This window comes from Telmatherina bonti (assembly GCF_933228915.1).
Source record: "Telmatherina bonti genome assembly, chromosome: 12".
NCBI lineage: Eukaryota > Metazoa > Chordata > Actinopteri > Atheriniformes > Telmatherinidae > Telmatherina > Telmatherina bonti.
The window spans coordinates 22,707,412-22,730,631 of NC_136610.1; the positions used below are offsets into that span (position 1 = coordinate 22,707,412).

General features: G+C 37.1%; 2 protein-coding genes across 2 annotated transcripts; both read left to right on the forward strand.

Moving 5' to 3' along the window:
* Nucleotides 1–6,194: 6,194 nt before the first annotated feature.
* On the forward strand, nucleotides 6,195–19,892 carry LOC306763306 (uncharacterized protein; the record flags this gene model as incomplete). Its single annotated transcript, XM_079250088.1, has 14 exons — nucleotides 6,195–6,250; nucleotides 6,492–6,585; nucleotides 6,670–6,775; nucleotides 8,468–8,681; nucleotides 9,404–9,546; nucleotides 12,537–12,711; nucleotides 12,877–12,932; nucleotides 13,733–13,923; nucleotides 14,026–14,136; nucleotides 14,273–14,398; nucleotides 15,502–15,600; nucleotides 15,685–15,843; nucleotides 19,537–19,762; nucleotides 19,882–19,892. The coding sequence occupies 14 exons, from the start codon at nucleotides 6,195–6,197 to the stop codon at nucleotides 19,890–19,892; spliced, it is 1,767 nt and encodes a 588-aa protein (XP_079106214.1).
* A 78-nt stretch (nucleotides 19,893–19,970) lies between these two features.
* On the forward strand, nucleotides 19,971–22,567 carry LOC306763509 (uncharacterized protein). Its single transcript, XM_079250333.1, has 5 exons — nucleotides 19,971–20,143; nucleotides 21,494–21,557; nucleotides 21,671–21,846; nucleotides 21,935–22,023; nucleotides 22,127–22,567. The coding sequence occupies exons 1-5, from the start codon at nucleotides 19,996–19,998 to the stop codon at nucleotides 22,223–22,225; spliced, it is 576 nt and encodes a 191-aa protein (XP_079106459.1). The 5' UTR covers nucleotides 19,971–19,995; the 3' UTR covers nucleotides 22,226–22,567.
* The last annotated feature ends 653 nt before the right edge of the window (nucleotides 22,568–23,220 follow it).

Consider the following 23,220-nt stretch of genomic DNA (forward strand, 5'->3'; position numbering starts at 1 on the left):
CAAAAGGGATTTACTATCACACCTTAATGTTTCTTTTAGTTAGCTTATTACAATGGGAAAATGGTCATTTGGGCAGATCTGTAGCTGAATGTGACACTGATGTGAATGTATATTTTGAGAGGTGTCATACACTGTATTCCTCATGAAACATGATCTTAGCCAGAGTAAAGAAATGCAGGCTTTGAGCTGCTTGTGGCATGTACAGGGTAGGACATTGTGTACTTCTGAATCTAACCAGGGTATGTACCACCCTGTCTAATAGTTTACTATAACCTCTGCCCTTCTATATAAATAGGGGACAGTTGTCATATATATATAAATCATTGAAAGGATTTATATGCATGTATATCTTAGCAGTGAATTAAAAAAAATAATTTTAGAGTATTTGAACTATAGGATGCTTAAAGTTCATCAAAACGTCTGTTTTGACAGTGGACCACTTTTCTTAGTAGTTTTCATCCTCGGACTCCAAAAAAAAGTTCTCTAAACAAATAACCTTGTTTAGAAAAAAGAAGACTCATTAATCAAATTAATCCTGATGAGACACAATCCCCACGTCTTGAACATGCAACCCAGACTGATCCTGAATGGAGGACAACCTCGTTTTAGCAACGTTCTCAGATTACACGAACCTCTCAGCTGGACAGTCTAATCTCCTTCCCAGTAATTTACAGGGTCTTGAACGTGACCTCTGACCCAGTGAAAACACTTGATCAGCCCCCCCACCTCCCACCCGCATGCAGCCAACAGGTAGTAGATGTTGTACTTTTTCCCTTCACTTAGCCTTTTTGCCTTTATAGCTTAAGAGGGATCACAACCTTTACACACTGTCTGACCTACGTGACTTGGAAACACCGTGACCTTGGAGGTCATGTGGTTAACAAGTCAAACAGCAGTATTATGCCCACTTTCACTGCCACCGTCACACATCCTGCCACAATGACATAGGTTTCAATAATCAGAAATTTGTGTTCCTAACACATTTAACTTGTAGTTTAAAGTGTATTAAGTGATATAAAAATGCTTTCACATTGAAAATACAAATACATGGGGAATACACTGGGGGGAGGGTTGGATTTCAATATCTCAAATATTTAGATCATTGACTTGGCACTGTAACAGCAAATATTTGAATAAATATACACCTCGATGCTGCAAATAAGAGTGTGTTTAGAAAAAAATGACAAATTAGCATGTATTATTATTACTATTACTATGATTACTTACTTATATTATTATAAATTATACAATAATTATAAAACATTGTTTCTGTGGTAGGCTGCACGGTGGCGCAGTGGTTAGCACTGTGGCCTCACAGCAAGAAGGTTGCTGGTTTGATCCTTGGCTGGTTTGGTCAGTGGCCTTTCTGTGTGGAGTTTGCATGTTCTCCCCGTGTATGCGTGGGTTCTCTCCGGGTACTCCGGCTTCCTCCCACCATCCAAAGACATGCATGATAGGTTAATTGGTCACTCTAAATTGCCCATAGGAATGAGTGTGAGTGTGGTTGTTTGTCTCTCTGTGTGGCCCTGCGATGGACTGGCAAGCTGTCCAGGGTGTACCCTGCCTGTCGCCCAAAGCCAGCTGGGATAGGCTCCAGCTTCCCCACAACCCTGAATTGGAATAAGCGGTTCGGAAATGAATGTTTCTGTGGTATATATTTTCCTATGCTACGATTCAGAACTACATGCTGTAGTCATTATTCTGAACTTATTCGTCCACTTAAAGGTTGAGGAGAAGCTGGAGCCTATCCCAGCAATCACTGGGCGAGAGGCAGGGTACACCCTGGACAAGTCACTAGTCCATCGCAGGGCCACACAGAGAGACAAACAACCATTCATACTCACACTCATGCTTAGGGACCATTTAGAGTAACCAACCTGAAATATAGTTAACCATAAAATGTTTAAGCGCATTTATCCTTTTTAATCAGTTATATTAACACATAGTGTAACAAGAAATGGAAATACACACACTTCAGATACTGTACTTGAGTAAAATAAGTGATATTCTTTGAAGTAGGACATAAAAATCAGTGTGTATCTGCAAAACAGACTACAGATCACTAAAGCTGTGCTCCCTAAGAGCCTTCTGTCAGCTGGGCTGTTGCATAATCTCAGCTGTTAGACTGAATTATGTCACAGCATCATGACCTCAGCTTTCCACGCATTGGGGAAAAAACAAACATTCATCTGTCTGCTAACTTATCTTATTCATTTGTCAAGTAAAACAGTAGTAAAAATCTAGTTTTTGAAACAAGGAAAACATTTGTTTCAGTTTACATAGATGTTCAGAATTATCGTTTTATTTAATCACAAATCAAACAAAAAATAATAATTTTTTTTTTCCTATTTTAGGCACTATAATATATAAATAAAATTCTTCGCATATCCTCTTCTATTTTCTGTGACAGAAACTATGAAAGGGTGTCTTTTTGTGTTTTCTGTCCTGCTCAGTGTTCAGTTGGGAGAAGGAGTGAGCACCACCTTGTGGTCTATTTAAACAACCTCCTGCCATAAGTTCATGAAGTATGTGACAGTCCTTATTACATGATCAGAGCTTTTGTAGATCAAGAGAAGATCGTTTTATACCATAACTGCCTTTCTATATACACTTCCTTGAATATACACTGATGAGGATGATGATGACGTATTTCCTGTTTGTATGTATTCACTTGTCTTTTTGTTCCGATCATACGTAGTAAATAGCCAAATTATATATATATGTATGTATGTATATATATATATATATATATATATATATATATATATATATATACACATACATATATATATATATATATATATGTATGTATATATATATATATATATATATATATATATATATATATATATATATATATATATATATATATATATATATATATATACATACATACATATATATATATATAATTTGGCTATTTACTATGTATGATCGGAAGCTGGCTTTCTGTTCTTGTACTGTATATTTGTGAATACTTTTGGTTTTCTTCCTTTTTTATGTTTTCACAGTCTTTGGCAGAATATGATCAAGTGTGTGTCAGGGTGTATCAGTGGAAAAGTATAATGTTATTCTTTTGCTTTTCCCATCGATTTTTAATTTAAAAAGAATTGGTTCTCTACAACCATTGATAATGAAGTTAGTGGCAAAGAGCCTGTGATGCCTGCATCTAAGTTTGAAGCAGGCGTTTTCTGTCATCTTCAAATGTCTTTGACATAATCCTGCAGCACTGTGTGGGTTTTCTTTCCAATACATCTGTATAAATTCTCAGCCAAGGCACGGTTCACCTGAGAATTTCATAGAAGGCAACTTGACTTCTGTTCTTGGTCTTTGAAGATGCTTCATTTTTCATACCAAAGGCTTCGTCTGTTAAAACTGTTCAATTTTATATTTCTGACACAGCAAAGGGTGAGTTCTCATAATGAGAAAAGCTGCTGAAAATCTCGGTATATCTTCTCACAGTGGACCTTCATGTTTTTAAGACTTTATCACATGCTTCCAGACAGCAAGAACACACACTCTGGACCCCTTCAAAGGAGCAGGTCTGACGTGTTCAGAGGCATCAGTGGTTGCTTTGTGCTTGTCTTGTATGATGAGCTTAAGAAAGGCAGAAATGTTTAATTGGAAGATATTTTGCAGATTTGGAAGCACTTAAATGCTGAGCTGTATTTATAGCCATGGTTCTACATGTTGTACTGGGGAAAATGATTAGTTTTTTCTTTCCCCCTGATGTTGTCCTTTAAAGACAAGCAATCTTTTTGTACAACATGTCAACAACATGTCCTTCACGCAGCAGCTTTAATCAGCTGATTTCTTTCTCAAATACAACTTTTGCTCATTATGACATCATCACTTTATTTAGGGATCAAATGGTAAAATTATTTATTTTCAAACAATGGAGGATTTTGACATATGTGTGATTAAATGAAACAAACTAAGGTCAGTGTTCGGTAGATTTCATTCTCATGACAGTGTCCTCAAGATCTCTGACGGCTTTAAGCTTTTTACGTTCAAGAAGCAACTGCTGCTGCAATTGTTTTTACTTTAAATGAGACCACTTTTATCTATGTGATTCATAAAAACAAGTGTTTTGAACCACTCTACATATACAAACATATATAACAAACAACCTCTACACACACATATACATGTATATATATATATATATATATATATATATATATATATATATATATATATATATATATATATATATATACTTACAACCTTCAGTCAGCTGTGCTGGTGTGTAATTTCAGCAGTTAAACCAAATAATTTCATAGCATAATGACCTCAGTTCACTTGTAAACATGCAACACAAACATTGCTTTCAAAAGGTTTCCCATTTCAATGGGAAACCTTTTGAAAGCAATATCAGTAGACAACAGCAAAAAAAAAAAAAACATCACTGGGTTTCTACTTTTTATCAAACAAAAACAAAAGTTCTCCTAAATTGACACAGTTATGCTGTGTGAACATCACAAGATTTCCTCAGAAGTATTATGAATTGAAGATTCAGATATAATATAATGATATTTTTATAATGCTGAGATGACTAAATTGAACCTGTTCCTTATTTGTGGATGTTTTGGCTGCTTGTTCTGCCAAATCTCACAGGAAAATGTGAAAAAGACATATTTGTTCAGCTGAAAAGTAAGGAGACACACAGTTTGTTGTTTTTTATGATGGAGTGTTTTGGAAATATAATTCAAACCTACCACTGTATAACTTGTATATTAATTGACATGTTTGGTTTCCCTTGTATATTAGAAAAGAAAAGAAAAGAAAAAAGTCCAACCTAAACTTAAAAAATGTGTGTTTTATTGATTGTTCTTCCCCACTTTAATCATTCCAAATGCTGTTAGGTTATTCTTGATTGGAAAATAACAAAGTATGTAAACCTTTATTTATATAGCATCTTCCAAGACAAAAATCAAAATGTGATTCACAGTAAATGCCTGATTAATTACCTTTAGAATAAGGTATATTTTAAGGGTTGTGCATTTGTGAAATGAGCAACACATGTGAGTGAAGCTCCCCAAAATTAGCCAAATTCCCTACTATATTCTCCTATTAGTATTTACTTTTTTACATTAAAGTGTGCAGAGGTGGCAATTCCTGGTCCAGAAAGTAAAAGTCCTGTCCGGCAGCGGTTCAGACCATTCACCAAAGGAGCGGAATTTAATGAGCAGGAGTTTATTTGCCAGGTAAACAAGCCTGTTAGTGAAAACACCTGTTCTAAATGTACAGGTAGATCCAAAAACATGGCAGGACTTTTACTTTCTGGACCAGGAATCGTCACCTCTGAAAGTGTGACTGTCACTTGACTGGTCCCTAAATGATGGACAAACATATAGAGATTCTGTAATCAGTGGCTCTCCCATATCTCCAGAATCTGGGACTTAGTCCATCCCATAAGATGACTTAAAAACACAATCCCTAAAAGTTTTACTTCACGTTAAATGTGACTAATGAAGCTCTCAATTATGTATAATGCAATGAAAATTACTGTTATTGGTACAGTGTAATAATTAACCAAACAAATTTCTTTACTTTTTGTTCTAATCTCTCATTTGCATAGTAGTTTCAGTCCTTGTGTGTACATTTTCCGCACACTCATCACTGTTTTACTTAAATAAAGGATCGTTTAAACGTAAGGGTATCTGTGGACAGTGTAACTGTATGTTTTTTTGTTTGTGTTTTTTTTTGCTGACGATATCTTTTGCTGAGTTGTCAAAAATCACTAAACATGTGAAATAATAGCACTGATCCAGGATGAAGGCCCTTCCTGATGTATGGTAAAGCAGTATAACCTGTAGAGGGCGTCCTGAACTGACGCTCGGATTCCCTGCAGCCAATCACAGCCCCACAATCCAGCAAGCTGAAGAAGTTCGCTTTTCTCCGCGCCGTTCAGAGTTCGTGCTTGGTGTCAATGGACGTTTCCTCTCCTTCTTCTTCTCGACTTTAAAGATGTGGCCAAACAAGTCAGCTGTGGCTTCACCCAACACACGCCAGCTCTCATGAGACTCGCGAACTGAAGAGGCTGCTATAAGAAGGGAATATGTATCTGCGGCGCTTCTCCATCGCCATAACCCTCGGCCTGGTTTGGTATTTTTCAGACTGCGGTCGCACAGTCATACAGTATTTGCTGTGTTTCCTCCTTTGCTTCTCAACTCCAGTGATTTTTAGAAACAATGGACGAGAGAGCGGAACTCAGACTGATGAGGAAACGAAGGAACATCCACTTCAGGTAGACACTCACTGTTTGCTTTTCGTTGCAAGTAGTTTGGAAATCAGAAAGATAGTTTGTTTACAAGCTTACAACAAAATTAGCTCACAATTTAAGTGGTTAATAATTAAAAGTGTGAGCGTGACAAGCATGTGTGGATCTTCTGGGTCTGCCTGACGTACAGATTATTTACTTGCAAAGTTCACATAAATTTCTTATCATGCAAAGCAATATTCAAATTTTTCTTTTTTTTGGCCAACAGAGCTGAACTCAGTATATCTATTCAAATTAAGTTTCGTATCTCTTATGTGGCCTCAGTTCCTTTTTTCGCCTCCAAACAGAGGCCTGAACAACAGGTTTGTACACTGTGGCCTGGATTCCAAGAAATACTTACGTTACAGTCTTTAATGTAATCTCAGTTTCTGCTATTTTGTTTCCAGGAACTTGTTGAGGAAGAGGTGTTTGACTTGACCGATGCAAGTACTCTTCAACAGTCTGGACCACCAGAGTCTCAGTGTCCACATGTAAAGAAGTCTCTACAGCAAGGTGAGGCACATTTTCCTGTATGTAGGTGTCTGCATATTAGAAAAATACTTCCCATGAGGACCGAAGGGAATGTTGGGAGTCACGTTTCAGCCTCTGATTTAAGAGTGTTTTGTCATCATTACTGTTTTGTCTTGACACAGTGCTTAAGCATAAACAGCTGCAGGCCATGTTACAGCAGTGGGGAGGAGCTTTGACAAGAGAAAAAGAAGGAAATGCACCCTTAACAGATGGTTCAGTGTGGCTGTCATGTATCAGAGAGGAAATAAGATGGAGCTTTTCATACAGCATTATCGTCTTTGTTTGCTTTATGTCTAATTTGTGCAACAATCAGTTGACTTGCGCTGATCTCAAAGCTCTTAATGATTTCAGCGACCTCACAAGTATAAATGATATTTCATGCTGTTGTTTGACAGGCTGGGCAAGAGAACGTTAGTAAAAGAGGCTTTTTGGTGATCACTTGGCTACAAAACATACCATTTTTAAATGTAGCACTGTTTTAATAGGGATGAATGACAAAGTGCTGAATTAAAGTTTCCGTCCACAGTTCACATTAGTTATATGTCAATATATTTTCATTTTGTTAATTCAACAAATAGAAACTAATAATCACTGTTAAGACAATTATAAGTTCTAATGTGCAATTTAGATTTTTCTTCTATTAAGACATAATCTATTGACAAAATAAGATAAAAAAACAAAAAACAAAAACAGTATAACACAGTTTATCTGTGATCAGCAACAGTATTAAACAACCTGTTTAATATTTCTACATTTGAGCAAATCTTCCCTCCATGCTGTGCATGACTACAAGACATCTGGAGGTTGTCTGTATTTTCTGGATACAGGTCCTGTGGGGAGAACTATTAATATAGGATTCTCAGTCAGAGCTTTTTTTTTCTTTCTTGAAAGAAAGGATTAAAAACTTGGACTTTTGGAAACTTTACCTGAGCATATTTATGTTGCAACTTTATTCAACCTCAAGATAAGATTCTTGAGACTTGTGACCTGAACAAAAATGGTAACAAGCTCAAAACAGCAAAAGTTTCTACATTATACACACAACATAATTAATACATCCCCACTGAATGAACAATAAAGCAAAATGGGAAAACATCAGAAACATTTTTGCTGCAGCAGGAGGCTGTTGTTGCTGGGGCAAGTTGCTATTGTCAGGAAATCCTGTTGCCATGGGAGTGTGTGCTTGGTCTACAACTATGTGACTGATTATGTCCAAGTTGCATTCACAAAAATGCCAGGACCCAAGATTACTTAGTGGATAATTGTGTTGAAGATGTGAATTGTGTCAAGATGATCAATATTTTTCCTCTGCAAGCAGTTTTGATGTTGTGGATGATTGGTTAAAACACATTTGTTCACCTCACCCACCCATTCTCATTAAGCCTCAGTGAGGTTAATGTTATTTTAATGTAGATAAATATGCATTCTACTCTTATTATTTCCACATCAATTCAGGTTCATATTGGAATCCTGTTCTTGATATTTAAGATTTTAAACAATTTTTTGGGGACCTCTGAAGCTACTTAGAAGTTTATTTTCCCAAGGAAAGAGAGCTTGAATGTCAAACAAACTCCTCTGCAGTCATTTTTAGTTTGATGTTTAGAAGGGGAACATGGGTGCTCGGTATGATTTTGTTTTAAAGTGACTCACCAGCTTCATGACGAATCTCCTCAGTGTTTGAGTGTGCCTACGCTCAGCTGGTCCTACCGTGGTACGGCGTTCCTGAGCCATGTGAGCAGCAGCCTCTGCACAAGGTGCTCAGCAGGGAATTTGACTTCATAATCGACCACATCATTGAGAGGGCCCGAAATTTTGATGTCTGCCAGGCTGTGGTGGGTTCTGTTCGGATTTTGACCCATCACTTGCATAATGCAAAGCAGTCTGAAAGGTGAGACTTCCTCTTTCTTTTAGTGAGCCAATACTCATGTCGGTGCTCTTTGCACTAAGCAATGTCTCTAAACTCTATAAATGCCTCATTACTTTTTACTATCCACTAATAATTAACCATATATTAGATAACAGCTGCTGCAATGATTTCTTTTAAGGCACCTGCTCATTGAAGAGTACTGCGTCACATTAGATTTAAGTTCAGGATCAAAATCCTATTAGATATATGGGGAAAAATTTGTTCTTATGGACAGTTTTTTCTTTTTTGTTAGGCCAACATAGAAAATTAGAATATAAAACATATAAAACATACAAGACAAGGCAAAAAGACATGCAACAACAAAACCAGCTACAACAACAAAAAAAACCCAAAATCAGATAATGATACTGGGGGATTCATACAGTCAAACTCAGATGTCCTGCTGTCTTAGAGGAAAAGATGGTTAAAAAAAAAAAGATGAAAAATGAAATGTTATGCCATTTCATGTCACATCCAGATACCAAATGGAGATAGTCCCAAAACTTTATTTCGAATATTTAGGGATGGTGTAATTCAACACAGCCCTGTTGGCGTTGTATGATCCCAGATGGTGCTCCACTGACAATAATTTTGTCCAAAGGTGACTAACATAAAGTTCTAATACATCAAATGAAGTGCTCATGAAAGCCAAATGTTTCCTTGCATTTATAAAGTCTTCACTGTTGTTTTACTTTCTGTTTCAGAGAGCTCTTGTTCACCTCCAGAGCAGAAGAGATCAGTCTTCTCAGAGAGTTTTCTGACGCCTTGGTACGCAACCTTTTCCCCCAATCTCTATGGGGGCAAGCAGTCAACCGCTGTGCCTTAAATGAGATCATTGCCTTAAAGGGTAAGGAAGCTCTCACTCAGTCCTCTGCAGTAATGCTGTGTAAAATAAAGGGCTAAACCTGGCTTGACTACTTTTAGGACTGTGGATTCTATGTAATCCCTCATTGTCAGTGGCCATGGAGAGCTTAGAGATGAGTTTTAGATTATATAAAAGAAGGAATAAACCTACAGTCATCCTCTACTTCCCCTGAGAGTCCTGTCACTTTTTCTTACTTTTTTCTCTTTTAACAAGCGATAAAATATTTTACCTCATGAAGGTCTCTGTGTTGAAGGCTTTGGCTGCTGTGTATGTTCCTCAGCTGCAATAGGTGATTTTAACATAAATTGTAACATAATTACTTTAACATTTAAACTGCTCAGGAGATTGCTGGCTAGAGAGAGGACATTCTGGCAATGGATCTGATGTGCATAGCAAATTAAGAGCAGTTGCCTTGTTTTAGGCCTTTTTGATCACAGGAAAAGTTTAAGTGTTATTAAATCTAATCAAATTTTAGGATGTGTGTGTCACTTAACTAAAGAGCTGATGTGGCAATTTTAGGACATTTCACAAAAAAGGAAATGCAAACATTTTCCTTAATGCTGTATATTAAAAGAGAATACATATGCTTGGTTCTTTTAATCTACTGCTGGAGCGACTGCATCGTTTGATATGAAGACCTGAGACCCAAACTCCACACATTTCAAAGAAATGTACAGTTTGAGGTCTGGAGAGATCAGTGTAGATCAAAGAGAACACTCTGGAGGGCTCTGACTGTGATATTTTACCTGAACAACTTCACTTGTAACCATAGGTGGAGTAGGCTTTAAAAGATGGACACAAATGGAAGATAAAATCTGAAGGCGGTGAGGAAGTGAATAGAAAGTGCCAACGCCTAAACTCTAGGAGCTAACTGCTTAAAATGCTCATTCCAGTATAATCTTTTTCACAGCTAGATGGTGCTGGGCTGGTTCTAGTACTTTACAGCTGGTTCAAAAACATACTTGGAAGCAGTTTAGTGCTCAGAGAGCAGCCACATAACTGGATCATTACCTCATGTTAAACATGAATTCTCCCAAAAATTGTGCTTTTGATATAGGAAGATGATTAATCTCTATAGATAACTGCTCATTTTAAAATCATCAGTCTAGTTGCCTTTACCAAGGAGTGATGTTTTTGGCTGTTTTTGTCTGTCTGTTAGCAACTAAATGCAAAAAGTACTGGATAGATTTTTCTGATGTTTTGTTTGTTCATGAGAACTAGTCTTGGTCTAACTTAGATTCCATTAAAGTTTGTGAGTGAATTGAATCACCATTTAGATCCAGTAATTTTAGAATAAGTCTTTCCCATTGCAAGATAGTCATGTTCAATATATATATATATGCATATAACCCCACAATAAATGGTCAGGGTGCTCTGCCAAAAATTTCATTAAAAGCCTCCAGCAGGTTTTATAAGACATCAAAGTTAGATCTGAATCCTGGCTCCTAGATACTACGAACAGGGAAAAACAGTACTGACTTGTTAAACCCGACTATGTTAATGAGCTTAGCTGACAACAATGTCTATATAATAAACATAACAATGATTCTTAATGCAGGTCTATATGTTGCATTGGGTAGTGTTCAGACTCAACTGATGAAATAAAACATTAAACAGCAGGAAAACGGGAGGAACATTTGACATATTTTCATCCAGTTCTGCTTCTACTTTACATGTTGAAGCAGCTTTATTATTGTTCTTTACAATAAGTGTTCCAGTACACTGGCTTATCAACACAAAGGTATATTTTCTCCCTATAACTCCTTTCACAGCCCATTATCTCAGTGGTTCTTTATTCTTAACCAGAAAAAAAGAGTTTGTACCACTGATGTACCAGTATCGTGGGGCTGCATCAAGTGCATGGAATTAGACCATTTTCTGGACATTTCTAACAGATGAGCAGTTACTAAGCAACTACTTCCCACATGCTGTTTTATCTAGCTGCTGTCTTGTTTTAATCGTATTAAACTGTGTTTTTCTCAGAATTAGTTTTTAAGCAGATGTTGGGTTTTATATTTCCATGTAATGATTCCCACCTCCCATCTCCCCCAACTCCTCATCTATTTGTATCTTTGAAATACTGAAAACGGCAGGAAGCAGCCCTCGGGTCTAAGAAAAAAATATCCACACACCAGCATCTGCGATAAGCATCTGTATCTGTTTTTTTTTTTTTTTATAATCACCACAACAAATGAAGTGCAAATGAACAACTTGTTTTATTGTGAGTCCATGTGCATTGTACCTATTAAGTATGTATCTATTTATAAGACCTGAAAAAATGGCTTTGTTGATTTTAGTTTTTTAGATTAGCAAAAACAGGCATGGTACATGGACTTCAGTTTTCAATACAGCACAAGTGAATTTTAGGCATTATTTGAATGAATATTGACATCTACGATTGCAGCATATATATGTATATATATATATATATATATATATATATATATATACACATATATATATATATATACACATATATATATATACACATATATATATATATATATATATATATATATATATATATATATATATATATATATATATATATTTCTTTTTTTCTTTTTTTTTTCAGACAAAGCAAATTTACCCTGTAAAGCACAGGTGTCAAACTCAGTCCTTAAGGGCTGCTCTTTTGCAAGTTTTTATTGTTAACCTGCTCCAACACACCTGGCTTAAATGAATGGGTCATTGTGAAAAAGTTGACAAGAAGCCGTTGGATTTAGTCAATTGGCATAAGGGGAATGTTGGAGCAGGGAAATGACAAAAACCTGCAGGATAGCGGCCCTCAGAGACCAGAGTTTGACACACTTGTAAAGTTTCACATTGCTGCTTTGCAGCAGTAACTGTGACTCAAAGCTGAGCTGTTACCATCCACAAAGGACTTATGTCAAGATTTTGTCATAAATTTAGTGTAGTTAATGCAAGAAGGAAAAAAGTGTGAATGTTTACTGTGGAGGTTGTCTTTGCAGGGCTGGGGCTGCTGGTGAACTGGCTGTCTGATCCCGACAACTTAAACCAGCTGGTGGTGAGCCAGCTGGACATTGTTAGCCCAAAAAGTTCTGCAGAGGAACTACATGTGTCCGACCTAGATCAGGCATCCCTGGCTTCACATGAAGAGGAAGACGAGCAGGGGACTACTGAAGTGTGAGTGGCTGTCTTTTTGTGCATCCTGCTGACCTGTCCAAGTGTTAGTGAGCCTCAAAGAAATGACAGTACAAGCCACCATCTGTGTTTGAAATTGGAACTGACTTAGCTCTGTATGGTGGCTCTTTTTTCACACTCATTCATTTATTTATTTATTTTTCCTAGGGGCGCAGCAGGAGGAGGGATATCAACCAGCACAGGGATCAAGGGCAAAAAAAAAGGTGTTTGGTTGAGTTATTCCAACGCAATAAGTAGTAATGCTCAAAGCTCTGCATGAGTTCATGTTTTAGTCATATTTCACAGACAAAAGTTTAAATGGAGAAATTGAATAAAGCAGAGAAAGTTACTATTGGTCAAATAAAAAGTTCGTGACAGCCTGCATATCCTCTGGTACAACGGTTTGATGAGTAACTGTGTGTTGTCAGCTATGTGACATTCTCATTTCCGATATAAGCCTGCCTTTCATTGCACAATTAGTCTCCTGTTTGTTTGTTCATCCAGACAGCTAATTACACAAACAACAAGCTGAATGTCAAACAATTCCTGTGCGGTCTTCAAGCAGCTCTTATCTCTTTCTATGAGACAATCCAAAAGCAATACAGTGAATATGAATAAATATGTCGTGTTGATGGAGAGCCCTTTGATATATTAAATTTCCATATTTTTTGTAATGCATCACAGCAAAAATTGAAAAACAGGAACAACACGGCAGCCTAATTTGTCATTTTTATCTACAAACAGTTGGGATATCACACAGATTGCATTGAGTGAATACTAATCGTGCTTACAAGCCTCAACAAGTGTTCATTATCCTGTGATAATAGATTTTCACACATTTCTCCACCATCCTTTGTTTTGCAACTTTCTGTGAAAAATCTGTTCAGATTTTGTTTGATGTCTGGAGAAAATTGACAGCATTTTCAAATCATGAAATTATTCAGGATCCAGATGAAATAAATGGTTGTTTTGCACACTGAGTCTGGAAATGACTCTCTTCTTTGGCTGTGTGATGAAACTCTAGGCAACAAATTAAAGGAAGGATGGTCCAAATTTGTGGACAAGATGAAGTCCAAAAAAGCCAAGAAGAAGAAAATGAAAAGAATGGAGCAGGAGCTGGTGATGAGGATAATGGCTATTCAAGGGGACGTGTCAAACGATGATGAAGTCAGCAGCAGAGAAGGCTCTGTTCTCAGTCAGGATGACTCAGAGAGGGTAAGGCTGCTTCAGATGGCACTGCTATGTAAAATAAAGATAACACTCTGAAAACCTTGACATATTCATTGCTGTTTTTGTTTTTTTGCCAAACACTATCAGGAAGACAGTGATCTGGAAGACTATCTGGCAAGTGTCCAAGAGGACATGATTGAATTCAAGCTGTCTTATGAGATGTGGCGCGTTGGCCGCTGGGCTGTCAGCATCCCTCATGTGAGTTGGAATTATCAGTGACAGCGAGGAGTATCCTGCAGGCTTGTTATCTGTGTGCTGGTTTCCTGTAAAAGCTTGACTTTGGCTGGTTTATTTATGTTTGAGATCTTTGAACAGGGGTTTAAATATGTTGCAGGCTGACTGGGAGGAGGAGAAGCTGATCTTCACTGTACATCTGGAGGAGAAGGACAATCCTGAGAACTTGCAGTGGGACATCAAGAAGACATACATGGACGTGATTTATTTCCGGAACAGATGGCAGGTAAAAACCCTCATGCAAGACAGTGTCGTGTTTTTAGATTTAAATGAATACACCTTAGTTGTAGACTCTGAGGTGTTTCTGGTACAGTCGTTGCTGCGTTTGCATCTCTATGGGTAGGTTAAACAAGAGAAGCATTGACTATGAGCAGGAGCAACATCATTATCCAAGATACTTTGGAAAAGTCTGTCCTCAATCATATTAGCTGGTGGGAAACTTTTTTTCTGCTGGGATTTATTTCAGGCATCCAGGCAGCACCTGATGCCAGCTAATGTGTTTCACAGACCGCTGACTCTCCTGTGGGTCTGCACCAGAGTGTTTGTTTTGAGGCATCATCCATTGCTGCTGTGTTTTCATCTTGAGTTGCACTGGATAAAATATCTGCCGAATCAATGATCCAGGGACAAACTGCAGAAAATTGTTTACTTGGCTTTGTTGTGTTTTTTCTTCTTTGTTTTTTCCATCAAACAAAACCCAGCACTTTTTTTTTTTATGTATAAAACATTTAAAAAATATTTATGATTGTCTTAACCTGGAAGTTACAAGTGTATAGCTCACACGTGTCCTGTTAAGGAAACACAGCAACTTGAGGCAGTATTACTAAACCATTTGCAGTGTGCCACCCTTAAAGACTAATTCAGCATCTGTTTTGCAACACGCCTCTTTGAGCTTTCTCCAGCTAGTAAAAGTCAGGCTTGTGTTGAATCCTGTCTCATCTCATGTTCTGTTGCTTCTGATTATGTCCTCCTGGGTTCCTTAGTTGGTTGTGTTGCATTTTCAAAACAGCCAATACGTTTAGATTCAGTTCATTGTTACAAGGTATTTTAAAGCAAAATGCAGCTGTCACATGATTCCCCGACTGTGACACAACGTTGTGAAGTCAGGTTTCTTGGCCTCAGGACACTGCAGAGCAATGGCAAGCCCCAGGAAAGTGCATAACAAAGGACAGCATGCCATCAAAACAAATCAGGACAGAGGTTTAAAGTCAGAAACTCATCTTGTATCGGGGTTTAAGAGGTTAAGGTGGACCGATTTTTGCATTGGAGAAACTTTTTTGAAGATTTTTTTTTTTTTTTTTTTTTTTTTTTTTTTTTTAATGCTTTCAGGATTCTCCCAGTCTTCCCTCGATCTTTACGCTGGATGAGTCCATAGTTAACGATGAAGTTAAAGAAGAAGCCAGAGCTTCAGTCGAGCACTTCCTGCAGGTGATACACTCAGGGAGCTTACATATTTTTAAAGATAAACACTGAAAGCTTGATGACTCAACATTTTGTCATTTTCTCCTCTAGGAATTAGTTTCTGATAATGGGATTGGCCACACTCAACCGGTTTTTCAGTTCCTCTGCCCACTTGACAAGCTGCTTAATGAAGAAGTGCATTATGGGGGTGTGTGGGGCCTTCTCAGTGGCTTGGCCTACTTCCTCACTCCTGGCCAAGAAGAAGAAGAGGTAATTTTTCCCTCCTTCATTTCTACAACTGGGTAGTTAATTGACTGAATCTCTTTTGCTGCAAAATAGATTTAACTTTGTTTTCACAAGTGACACGAAATGAGATATTGCTTCTCTTTATTTTTGCTCTTATAAGCATTAACCTTCATGAAGTTGTCTTGAAATGACTAATTAGCATTCGTATTACAACCAATTACATGCATGTGTTTGTGATGGCACACCATGGTAAACCTTCATGAGTTCATAGTCAACCTGTTCTGTAGGCTGATTCTACATAGTCTGACATCACCAGCCTCAGCCAGAAGTGCTTTGTATGCTCTTTTTTTCTTGTTTTCGAGTCATTATGACTTTTAGTGTCTTTAAACTGGAGCAGTGGGTTATGATTAATAGAGTAGATGGAATGAGAAATAGTTAATTATTCCTTTAAAGCAACACACAGACATAATTGGAAGAATAAGGACAGGAAATGAAAATGAGAAGATTTAGTAATTTATACAATATTTGCAGTCACACATTTTATTGCCTTTAAATCATTTCGGGCTTTAAAATATGATCCTGAATTTTAAGGCTAAATCCCAGTAATTTTCTCTTATTGAACTACCCCATTCATGTAGATGTGTGGTGCAACTTCTAGGGATCAGAGAGTAATGATCATCAAGCCAGTCAGGGTATTGGGCATCAATTAAATGATTAGATACCATCTACTCTTTTTCCACAAGAAAACTGGTGCTTACTCCACTAGCAAGAACATAATGGGTTGGAAAAAGAAGACAAATTGGGATTTTTTTTTTTTTTTTATTGTACCCTATCTTCTGCTAGAGGTTTTCAGTAAACATTCTGTTTGTAGGTGGAATTGACATAAGATTTGATGCACCAAGGCCAGCTGCTGTAGAAATGATAGAGGCTCAGGTGGAGTGAATGTGGTGTTGTCTGCTGATGACGGTGCACCTGGCATACCTATTTTTGTAACCCCAATTCCAGTTAAGTTGAGACATTGTGTGAAACTTAAATAAAAACAGAATACAATGATTTGCAAATCTTAGATTATTCCAATGAAATACACACCAAAGACAAGCTAGTTGGAATTTGATGCTGTAACATGTTCCAAAAAATGTGGGATAGGAGCATGTTTTCCACTGTGTTACATTACCTTACATTTTTAGCAACACTCAATATGGGTTTGAGAACTGAGAACATCACTTCTTGAAGATTTATAGGTGGAATTCTTGCTTGATGTACAAGTACAGGTGCCCAACAGTCACTCAAGATTGTATTGTGTTTTTATTTACATTTTCAATGTAAATTGTTGGAAATGGGAATTATAACTCATCCCACATGTAAATAATTGATAATTTAATTGAAGTATTTGCCAGTACAACTTTATCAATTCAGTTGAATTAAATTCATCTTTTTTATAGCACCAATTCATCATGTCATTTCAGGACTCTTCACAAACAAATCAATTTGATTGAATTAATTGTGATTCCATTAGTAGTCAGGCCAATTTATATAAAAAAAAAAGCCTAGCTAAGGAAACAAACTGATTGCATTGAATCTTAACTTCAGTTTAATCTCCCATTGAGGAAAAGATTCCTTTAGCGATCATACTTTGTAAGCCTAACATTTTCTATCTCCACTTGCACTTCACCTACCAGCTATCCCATCAGAGCACATCTGCATCATATGCCTCCTCTTATCCTGAGCATGCACAAGATAGTTGACCGTAGAGGGTTACCCTCAGTGTAGAAGACCTACCAAGACAAAGCATGCTGCTCTAGTCAGATACTTTTGTCCCACCTATAATCCTTCAGGTGCAGAACCTCTGAGTAGTCCTGTTACCCAGACTGCATGTTCTAAAACAAAATGGGATCCATTTGCTCCACCAGCTTTATCTTTCAGGCACCATGTCTCGTATTATGCTTGGTTGGATGTAATCTCCCCACATTCTACCATTTAGTAGTTTGCATAAGAGCCTGCTGAAGATAAGGGACGGCAATCATCAAGCTTTTGCAATGTGATTTGATAATCACACAGGACTGTGATGTGCTTTGAAACATTTCTTAATGCATCTTCATTTCTTCCTTTTTCCCTCTTCTAAAACAAGACATTTGTTTCTCCTCACCATTTCAATACTTGGCAACCATCTTTTTTTAAAGTACCATCTACAATAAGTTACAATAAGTTTAAACCAAATAGCAGACAGACATGTTGCTAAGTACCTGGAAGGTTAGACTTGCAACATTTTTCTGACTATTAAAAAATGAACCAGTGAAGGAAAAGTGAACCCTTTAGCAGTGTAGTAGTAGTAAATTATAGACATCACCATATTTTCAATCAATATAAGAGGCTTTTAAATAGTGCAATGTGCTTTGCTTATCTTGAGGGTAGAGTCAAAGCCGTGTGCAAATTGTGTTCAAATTGCAAGGCACCTGAATTGATATCCGTAATGTAGCTACTTTTTCCAGTTGCAGTCCAATTGCAGGATGGGTCTGTCAAGCTATCACAGGAAAACCCTGCCATTACAGGGCAACAGCGAGGAGTCTGTGGATTCAGAATGTCCTCATGGCAAGGAATGTTTTGGAAATTGTAGGTTCACATAGATTATGCCTGGTGACTGCTAAACAGGCCACATATAGAATAACTGGCCAGCCTGGTGCCATACAGTGATCCACAGACTTTAGACCACCATCACTCTACATGATGTTTGGTAGTTTTTCTGAGGTGTGTTGATATCTGCCAGACTGGATGCATCAACGTGTAATTAGTGTTTTTTTCCCCAAGTTATTATTGTAACCTGAATGCAGTGCAGCAAGATGACTGATCTGACTGAGCTCTGGGTTTTGAAGTGGAACTGCATCGCCCACCAAATGCCACATGAAAGGCATGGTAACAGAAGGCTTGTCAGCAGTCATCTGGAGCATCTGAGAAGCTTTCTGCCAATCACCTGCAATCGGTAGCATAACATTTTGAGTGATAAGTTATTCTGCATGCTATTGGAAATTATTCCATGACTTCAGCTTTGAACTTGTAGAGTATGTCAATAAAATAACTTGGAGACAAGACATTGTATTTCAGCTCCAAAGAGAACAACGTGGCTTAAAGCTGTGGTTTGTGGACCGAACATGGAGGCAAACCTTCTGTAGTTTGAAATCCATTTGAGTTTGATGAATGCTTTTAAAATCCTTAGTTAACACTTGGTTGTTTTATCCTTGTCCAGATGAAATGTGTAAAAGGGCTTATCATTCTTGTCATCTTTCCTAAATATTTAAGTTCAACTTTTTGATGCTAAACTGCATTTATTTGATAACAAGATGCACAGATCAGATTTCTCACTCAGCCGTCATGTGTCTTTTTTTTTTTTTATTAATCTTTCACCTTCACATCTAAAGATTTTTTTTTATTCCGACCTTCTTTACTGTAGAATAAAATATAGATTTAATTATCTGAACACATAAGTGGATGAAATGTTTAATGTAAATTGGATTAATTTCTTTTAAAGTGCCATCTAAGTAGATTACAGACAAGAGTATTCTTGCTATTTTAAGTGAACTAAATTTGATACCAAAACTGAGGGCCTGCTCCTTTAAAAGATGTTGCTGTGAACTGTTATAGGAGTTTGTAGCTGCTCTGCATTATAAAAGCTGTTGCCTCGGGGCCGGCTGTCACAGCCAGATTGTTTTTGTTTTCTTTCAGAGCCCTAGCCTACAGACAGAAGTCCCAAAAGAAAACACAGCACCATCTCAACTTCCAGAATCCACAGGTCTTTCTGTAGAAAACCACTGTAATTCTGCTGAGAATGGCGACATTCCTACTTCTCCACTCCCAACTATTGTTATCTCCCAGTATAATTCTCCTCCACAAAAGCCTGAGGAAGCAGAAGTGCATCCAGATCCACAGCCTGCTGTTAACTTGAACTCATGTGAAAACTGCCCCCAAGACAAATCAGAGGACCCTGACAATCCCTTAACTTCTCACTTTAAAATGATCATCAAAGGACTGACCAGATCCAGGTCACAAGAATCTCTGTCTTCTGCTAAGATGAGCGGTGATGAAGAGCTATCTGACTCAGGCTCGCAGCAGGAGGGCACAGAAGGGCTGTCGTGGCTTAGTTTCAGTGCAAAGTCTAATAAAAAGGAGAGGACGGCTTTCAGGATGTCTGGAGGGCCAAACAAGACTAAAGGAAAGGAGACACAGGGCACCCTGCAGAGAGGAGAGGATTCCCAGTGTCAGAAAGGCCAAGTCAACTGGGAGCAGCTGGAGGCCACCAAAGCTATATTTGACTTGCTGAAAGAAATATCTGGTTTGTTCCGTCTTTAAATTCAGATTGTAATGTCATGTGGATGTCATAACAGTTTAAAAGCATACTGCAGCTTTGAGCATTTTTTTCTTATATTGATTTTCCCTGAAGTCTTGAGAGCCAGTTGTTTTCAGATCATTTTAGTGCAACACAAGAAATCTGCCTGTGCAGACTTGAAACTTGCCTGCAGATACTAATCCTGCAGTGATGATTTAGTCTTCATTTATTAGCATCTGGCATTTTCAGAAGAAGGCATAGTTTATCTAAAAATCTAGGCAGTGCATTCACGTTAGCAAAGGACTAACACTTGGCACCTAAAACACATTTTGTTCACGTTTGTGTTAAAAAATGCAAAGTGTCATGCATTGAAAGGTTGCTTAATGTTGATTGGAAATCCTGCAGAAACTGTAAAATATTAAATAAAAGTACCAAAGTCTGAAATTTTTAGCAAATCTTTGAGCTCTAATAGAATTTTCTATATAATGTTCCCTGGACAAAGAAAAAATGAAATCACTGTGATAAATGATGAACCTCAGGCCAACATCAGATCCATTCCAGTTAATTGTACAGTGCATTGGAATTAGCTGGTAACACCTGAATTGTAAAAAATAACTAAACAGCTGTGGTATGCTTTTAAAAAATAGTTTGTAAAAACAGTAAACTGGAATTATAACATCTGACATTACATATAAAGGCCATCCCTTTTGTCTCATCAATCTGTTGCTTAAACACAGAAAATAACAATTTAGCCTCCAGAATGATAAGATAAGGCAGGAATGTCAAACTAGTTGAGGTCTTCTGTCCTGCAGGTTTTACATGTTTGGCTGCATCAGTAACCAGACCCAGACTGATGGGTCATTGTGCACAGCATTGACAACAAGCTGTTGGATCCATTTTATTTGAATTGGGTGATTGGAGTAAGGAAATCTCTCACATCTGCAGGACCGTAGCCAGGAACTGAATTTGATATCCATGACTTTAGGGAGCATTCTTGATGTGAATTGGGCAAAATTCTGCAGCTGCTGTCTGTTGTAGCATCTCAGATTTACTTTCGGTTTTCAGCTTGCAGATCTGAGTTTTATCACTTTAACTTGTATAGGCTGCAGCCAAACTGCTCACTGATCAATTTAAATCATGTTATGTAGTAAAATGGAGCATCCAACACTTAACATTCCTGATACTATCTTAATCCATGTCAGTTACTGCTTTTATTAACGGATCTGGTTGCATTTTGACTGTTTGAAGAGATTTCTGCCCTCTAGTGGCAAAAGTTAAATTTATATTGCTTTAATTGTTTGGTTTTTTTTTTAACAACCACGTCTCTGCTGTGATCCTGACTCCTCATTTTTACAGGAAACTCCATCCTCATTAACATTTTTGATGCTATTTTGAAACCGGTGATGCCAATTTTAAAAAAGTAAGTTTGTGATCAAATCTGTTTTGGATATAACAAAAAAAAAAATTGTTTTCTTTTGTTTTGCTTTTTTTTCCCCTCATTTGTAGTCAGTATATTATTACTTCTCTCTCTAGGAAAGTAAACACTTTCCTTAACAAGTTGAATCCAACTGAAGAGCAGATGGCTGCGTACATCGACACCCTGCGCAGCAAACAGTGGCCAGAGCTTCAGCCAGAAGCAGCTCCTCCTCGCACCGATGACGAAAAGCACGAGACCAAAGAACGAGCTCATAACCTCATCACTGCACGATGTAGTTGCCATCTTCATTCTCCTAAATCAGACAAAGCTAATTTGGAGGGAAAAAAATCTGCTAACTCTAACGCTCATTTTCTCTGCAGATTCAAATTACCTCATCCTGAAGAAGACGGATATGGAGTCTGTTTTTAATCTTTTCCAGGATGAAAAAGAAAACAAAACTCTTGTCTATGTGAGTATGATTACATTTCTGTCCTCATAACTCCTTTGCTCTATCAGTTTTTGATATTTTACCAAAAAGAGTAATTTCTGATTGTCTCCGTCTTTTACAACAGATGCTTCTCTCATTCCTATTGAAACAGTTTCTGCCCAGTGAGCATTCACTGAATATCTGCACTGCTGCTGTACAGAAAGTGACCAACTCCATCAACTGATATGTGAAACTATGGTTGTTTTATTTTATGTGCCTATTTTGATGTTTTTAAGATGTCTTGTAACTTATTTACCACCTTCAAATGCCTTAAAATTGTGGGACCACACTTTGTTCATTTTTACCTCAAACACAATGTGAATATTTCCTTTAATTATTTTGTACTTGTTCATGTGACAGTGAGGTAAACAATGAGTTAATATCTCAGATGTAACTGAAAGATATCAGTGGGAGCCAGCTTTAATGTTAAACTCAGGACGATAAAAAAAAAAACTTTGTTACTTACACTTTAAAAATTTCCTCACAATTTTGTTTGAGAACCAAGTTCTTCTAAAATCCCATCACTTTGAGCACTTTTGTATGATAAACCTGTTTGTATAATTTAAAGCTGTTTTTTTTTTTTTTTTTAATCTTTAAACTTGCAGTCACATACTTGTCAATATGAATGGTGCCACTCTAAAAAATCTTTTGAATTGTAAAAAAAAAAAAAAAAAAAAAAAAAAAAAAACTTAAATACATACCAAATAAAATATTTTGACCATTTGTTTTTGTGATATTTATTTTTCTGGGGGGAAAAAAAGGTCCAGTGTATGTTAAAAATGTTTTTGAATATATAAATGGTTTACAGTCAGTGTTTGATGTGAATTGTATGCTGATTGCAGCAGCATGTTTGAGTTTTGGTGGAAGGTGAAGTTGCTATATTTCTGTTGTCATTCATTGAAAACACAGCCTGTAATATTTTATTGCAAGATTGTTCTGCTCCACAGGTTAAACAGATCTAGTTGCTGATCTTGTTGAGAAAATCACAGTTGAGATAACATTTGGTACTGTAACAACATAAATTTTTCTTTTTACATAACTATCTTCAGTCAGAAACACAATGCCCCAATTTCCAGAGTGAAACTAGGAGCTGTTTGATCCCAACTGTAGACTGTATATGATCCTCTTAGCCTTATAGTGAAATTTTTCTGTTTTTTTTTATTTATTTATTTATTTATT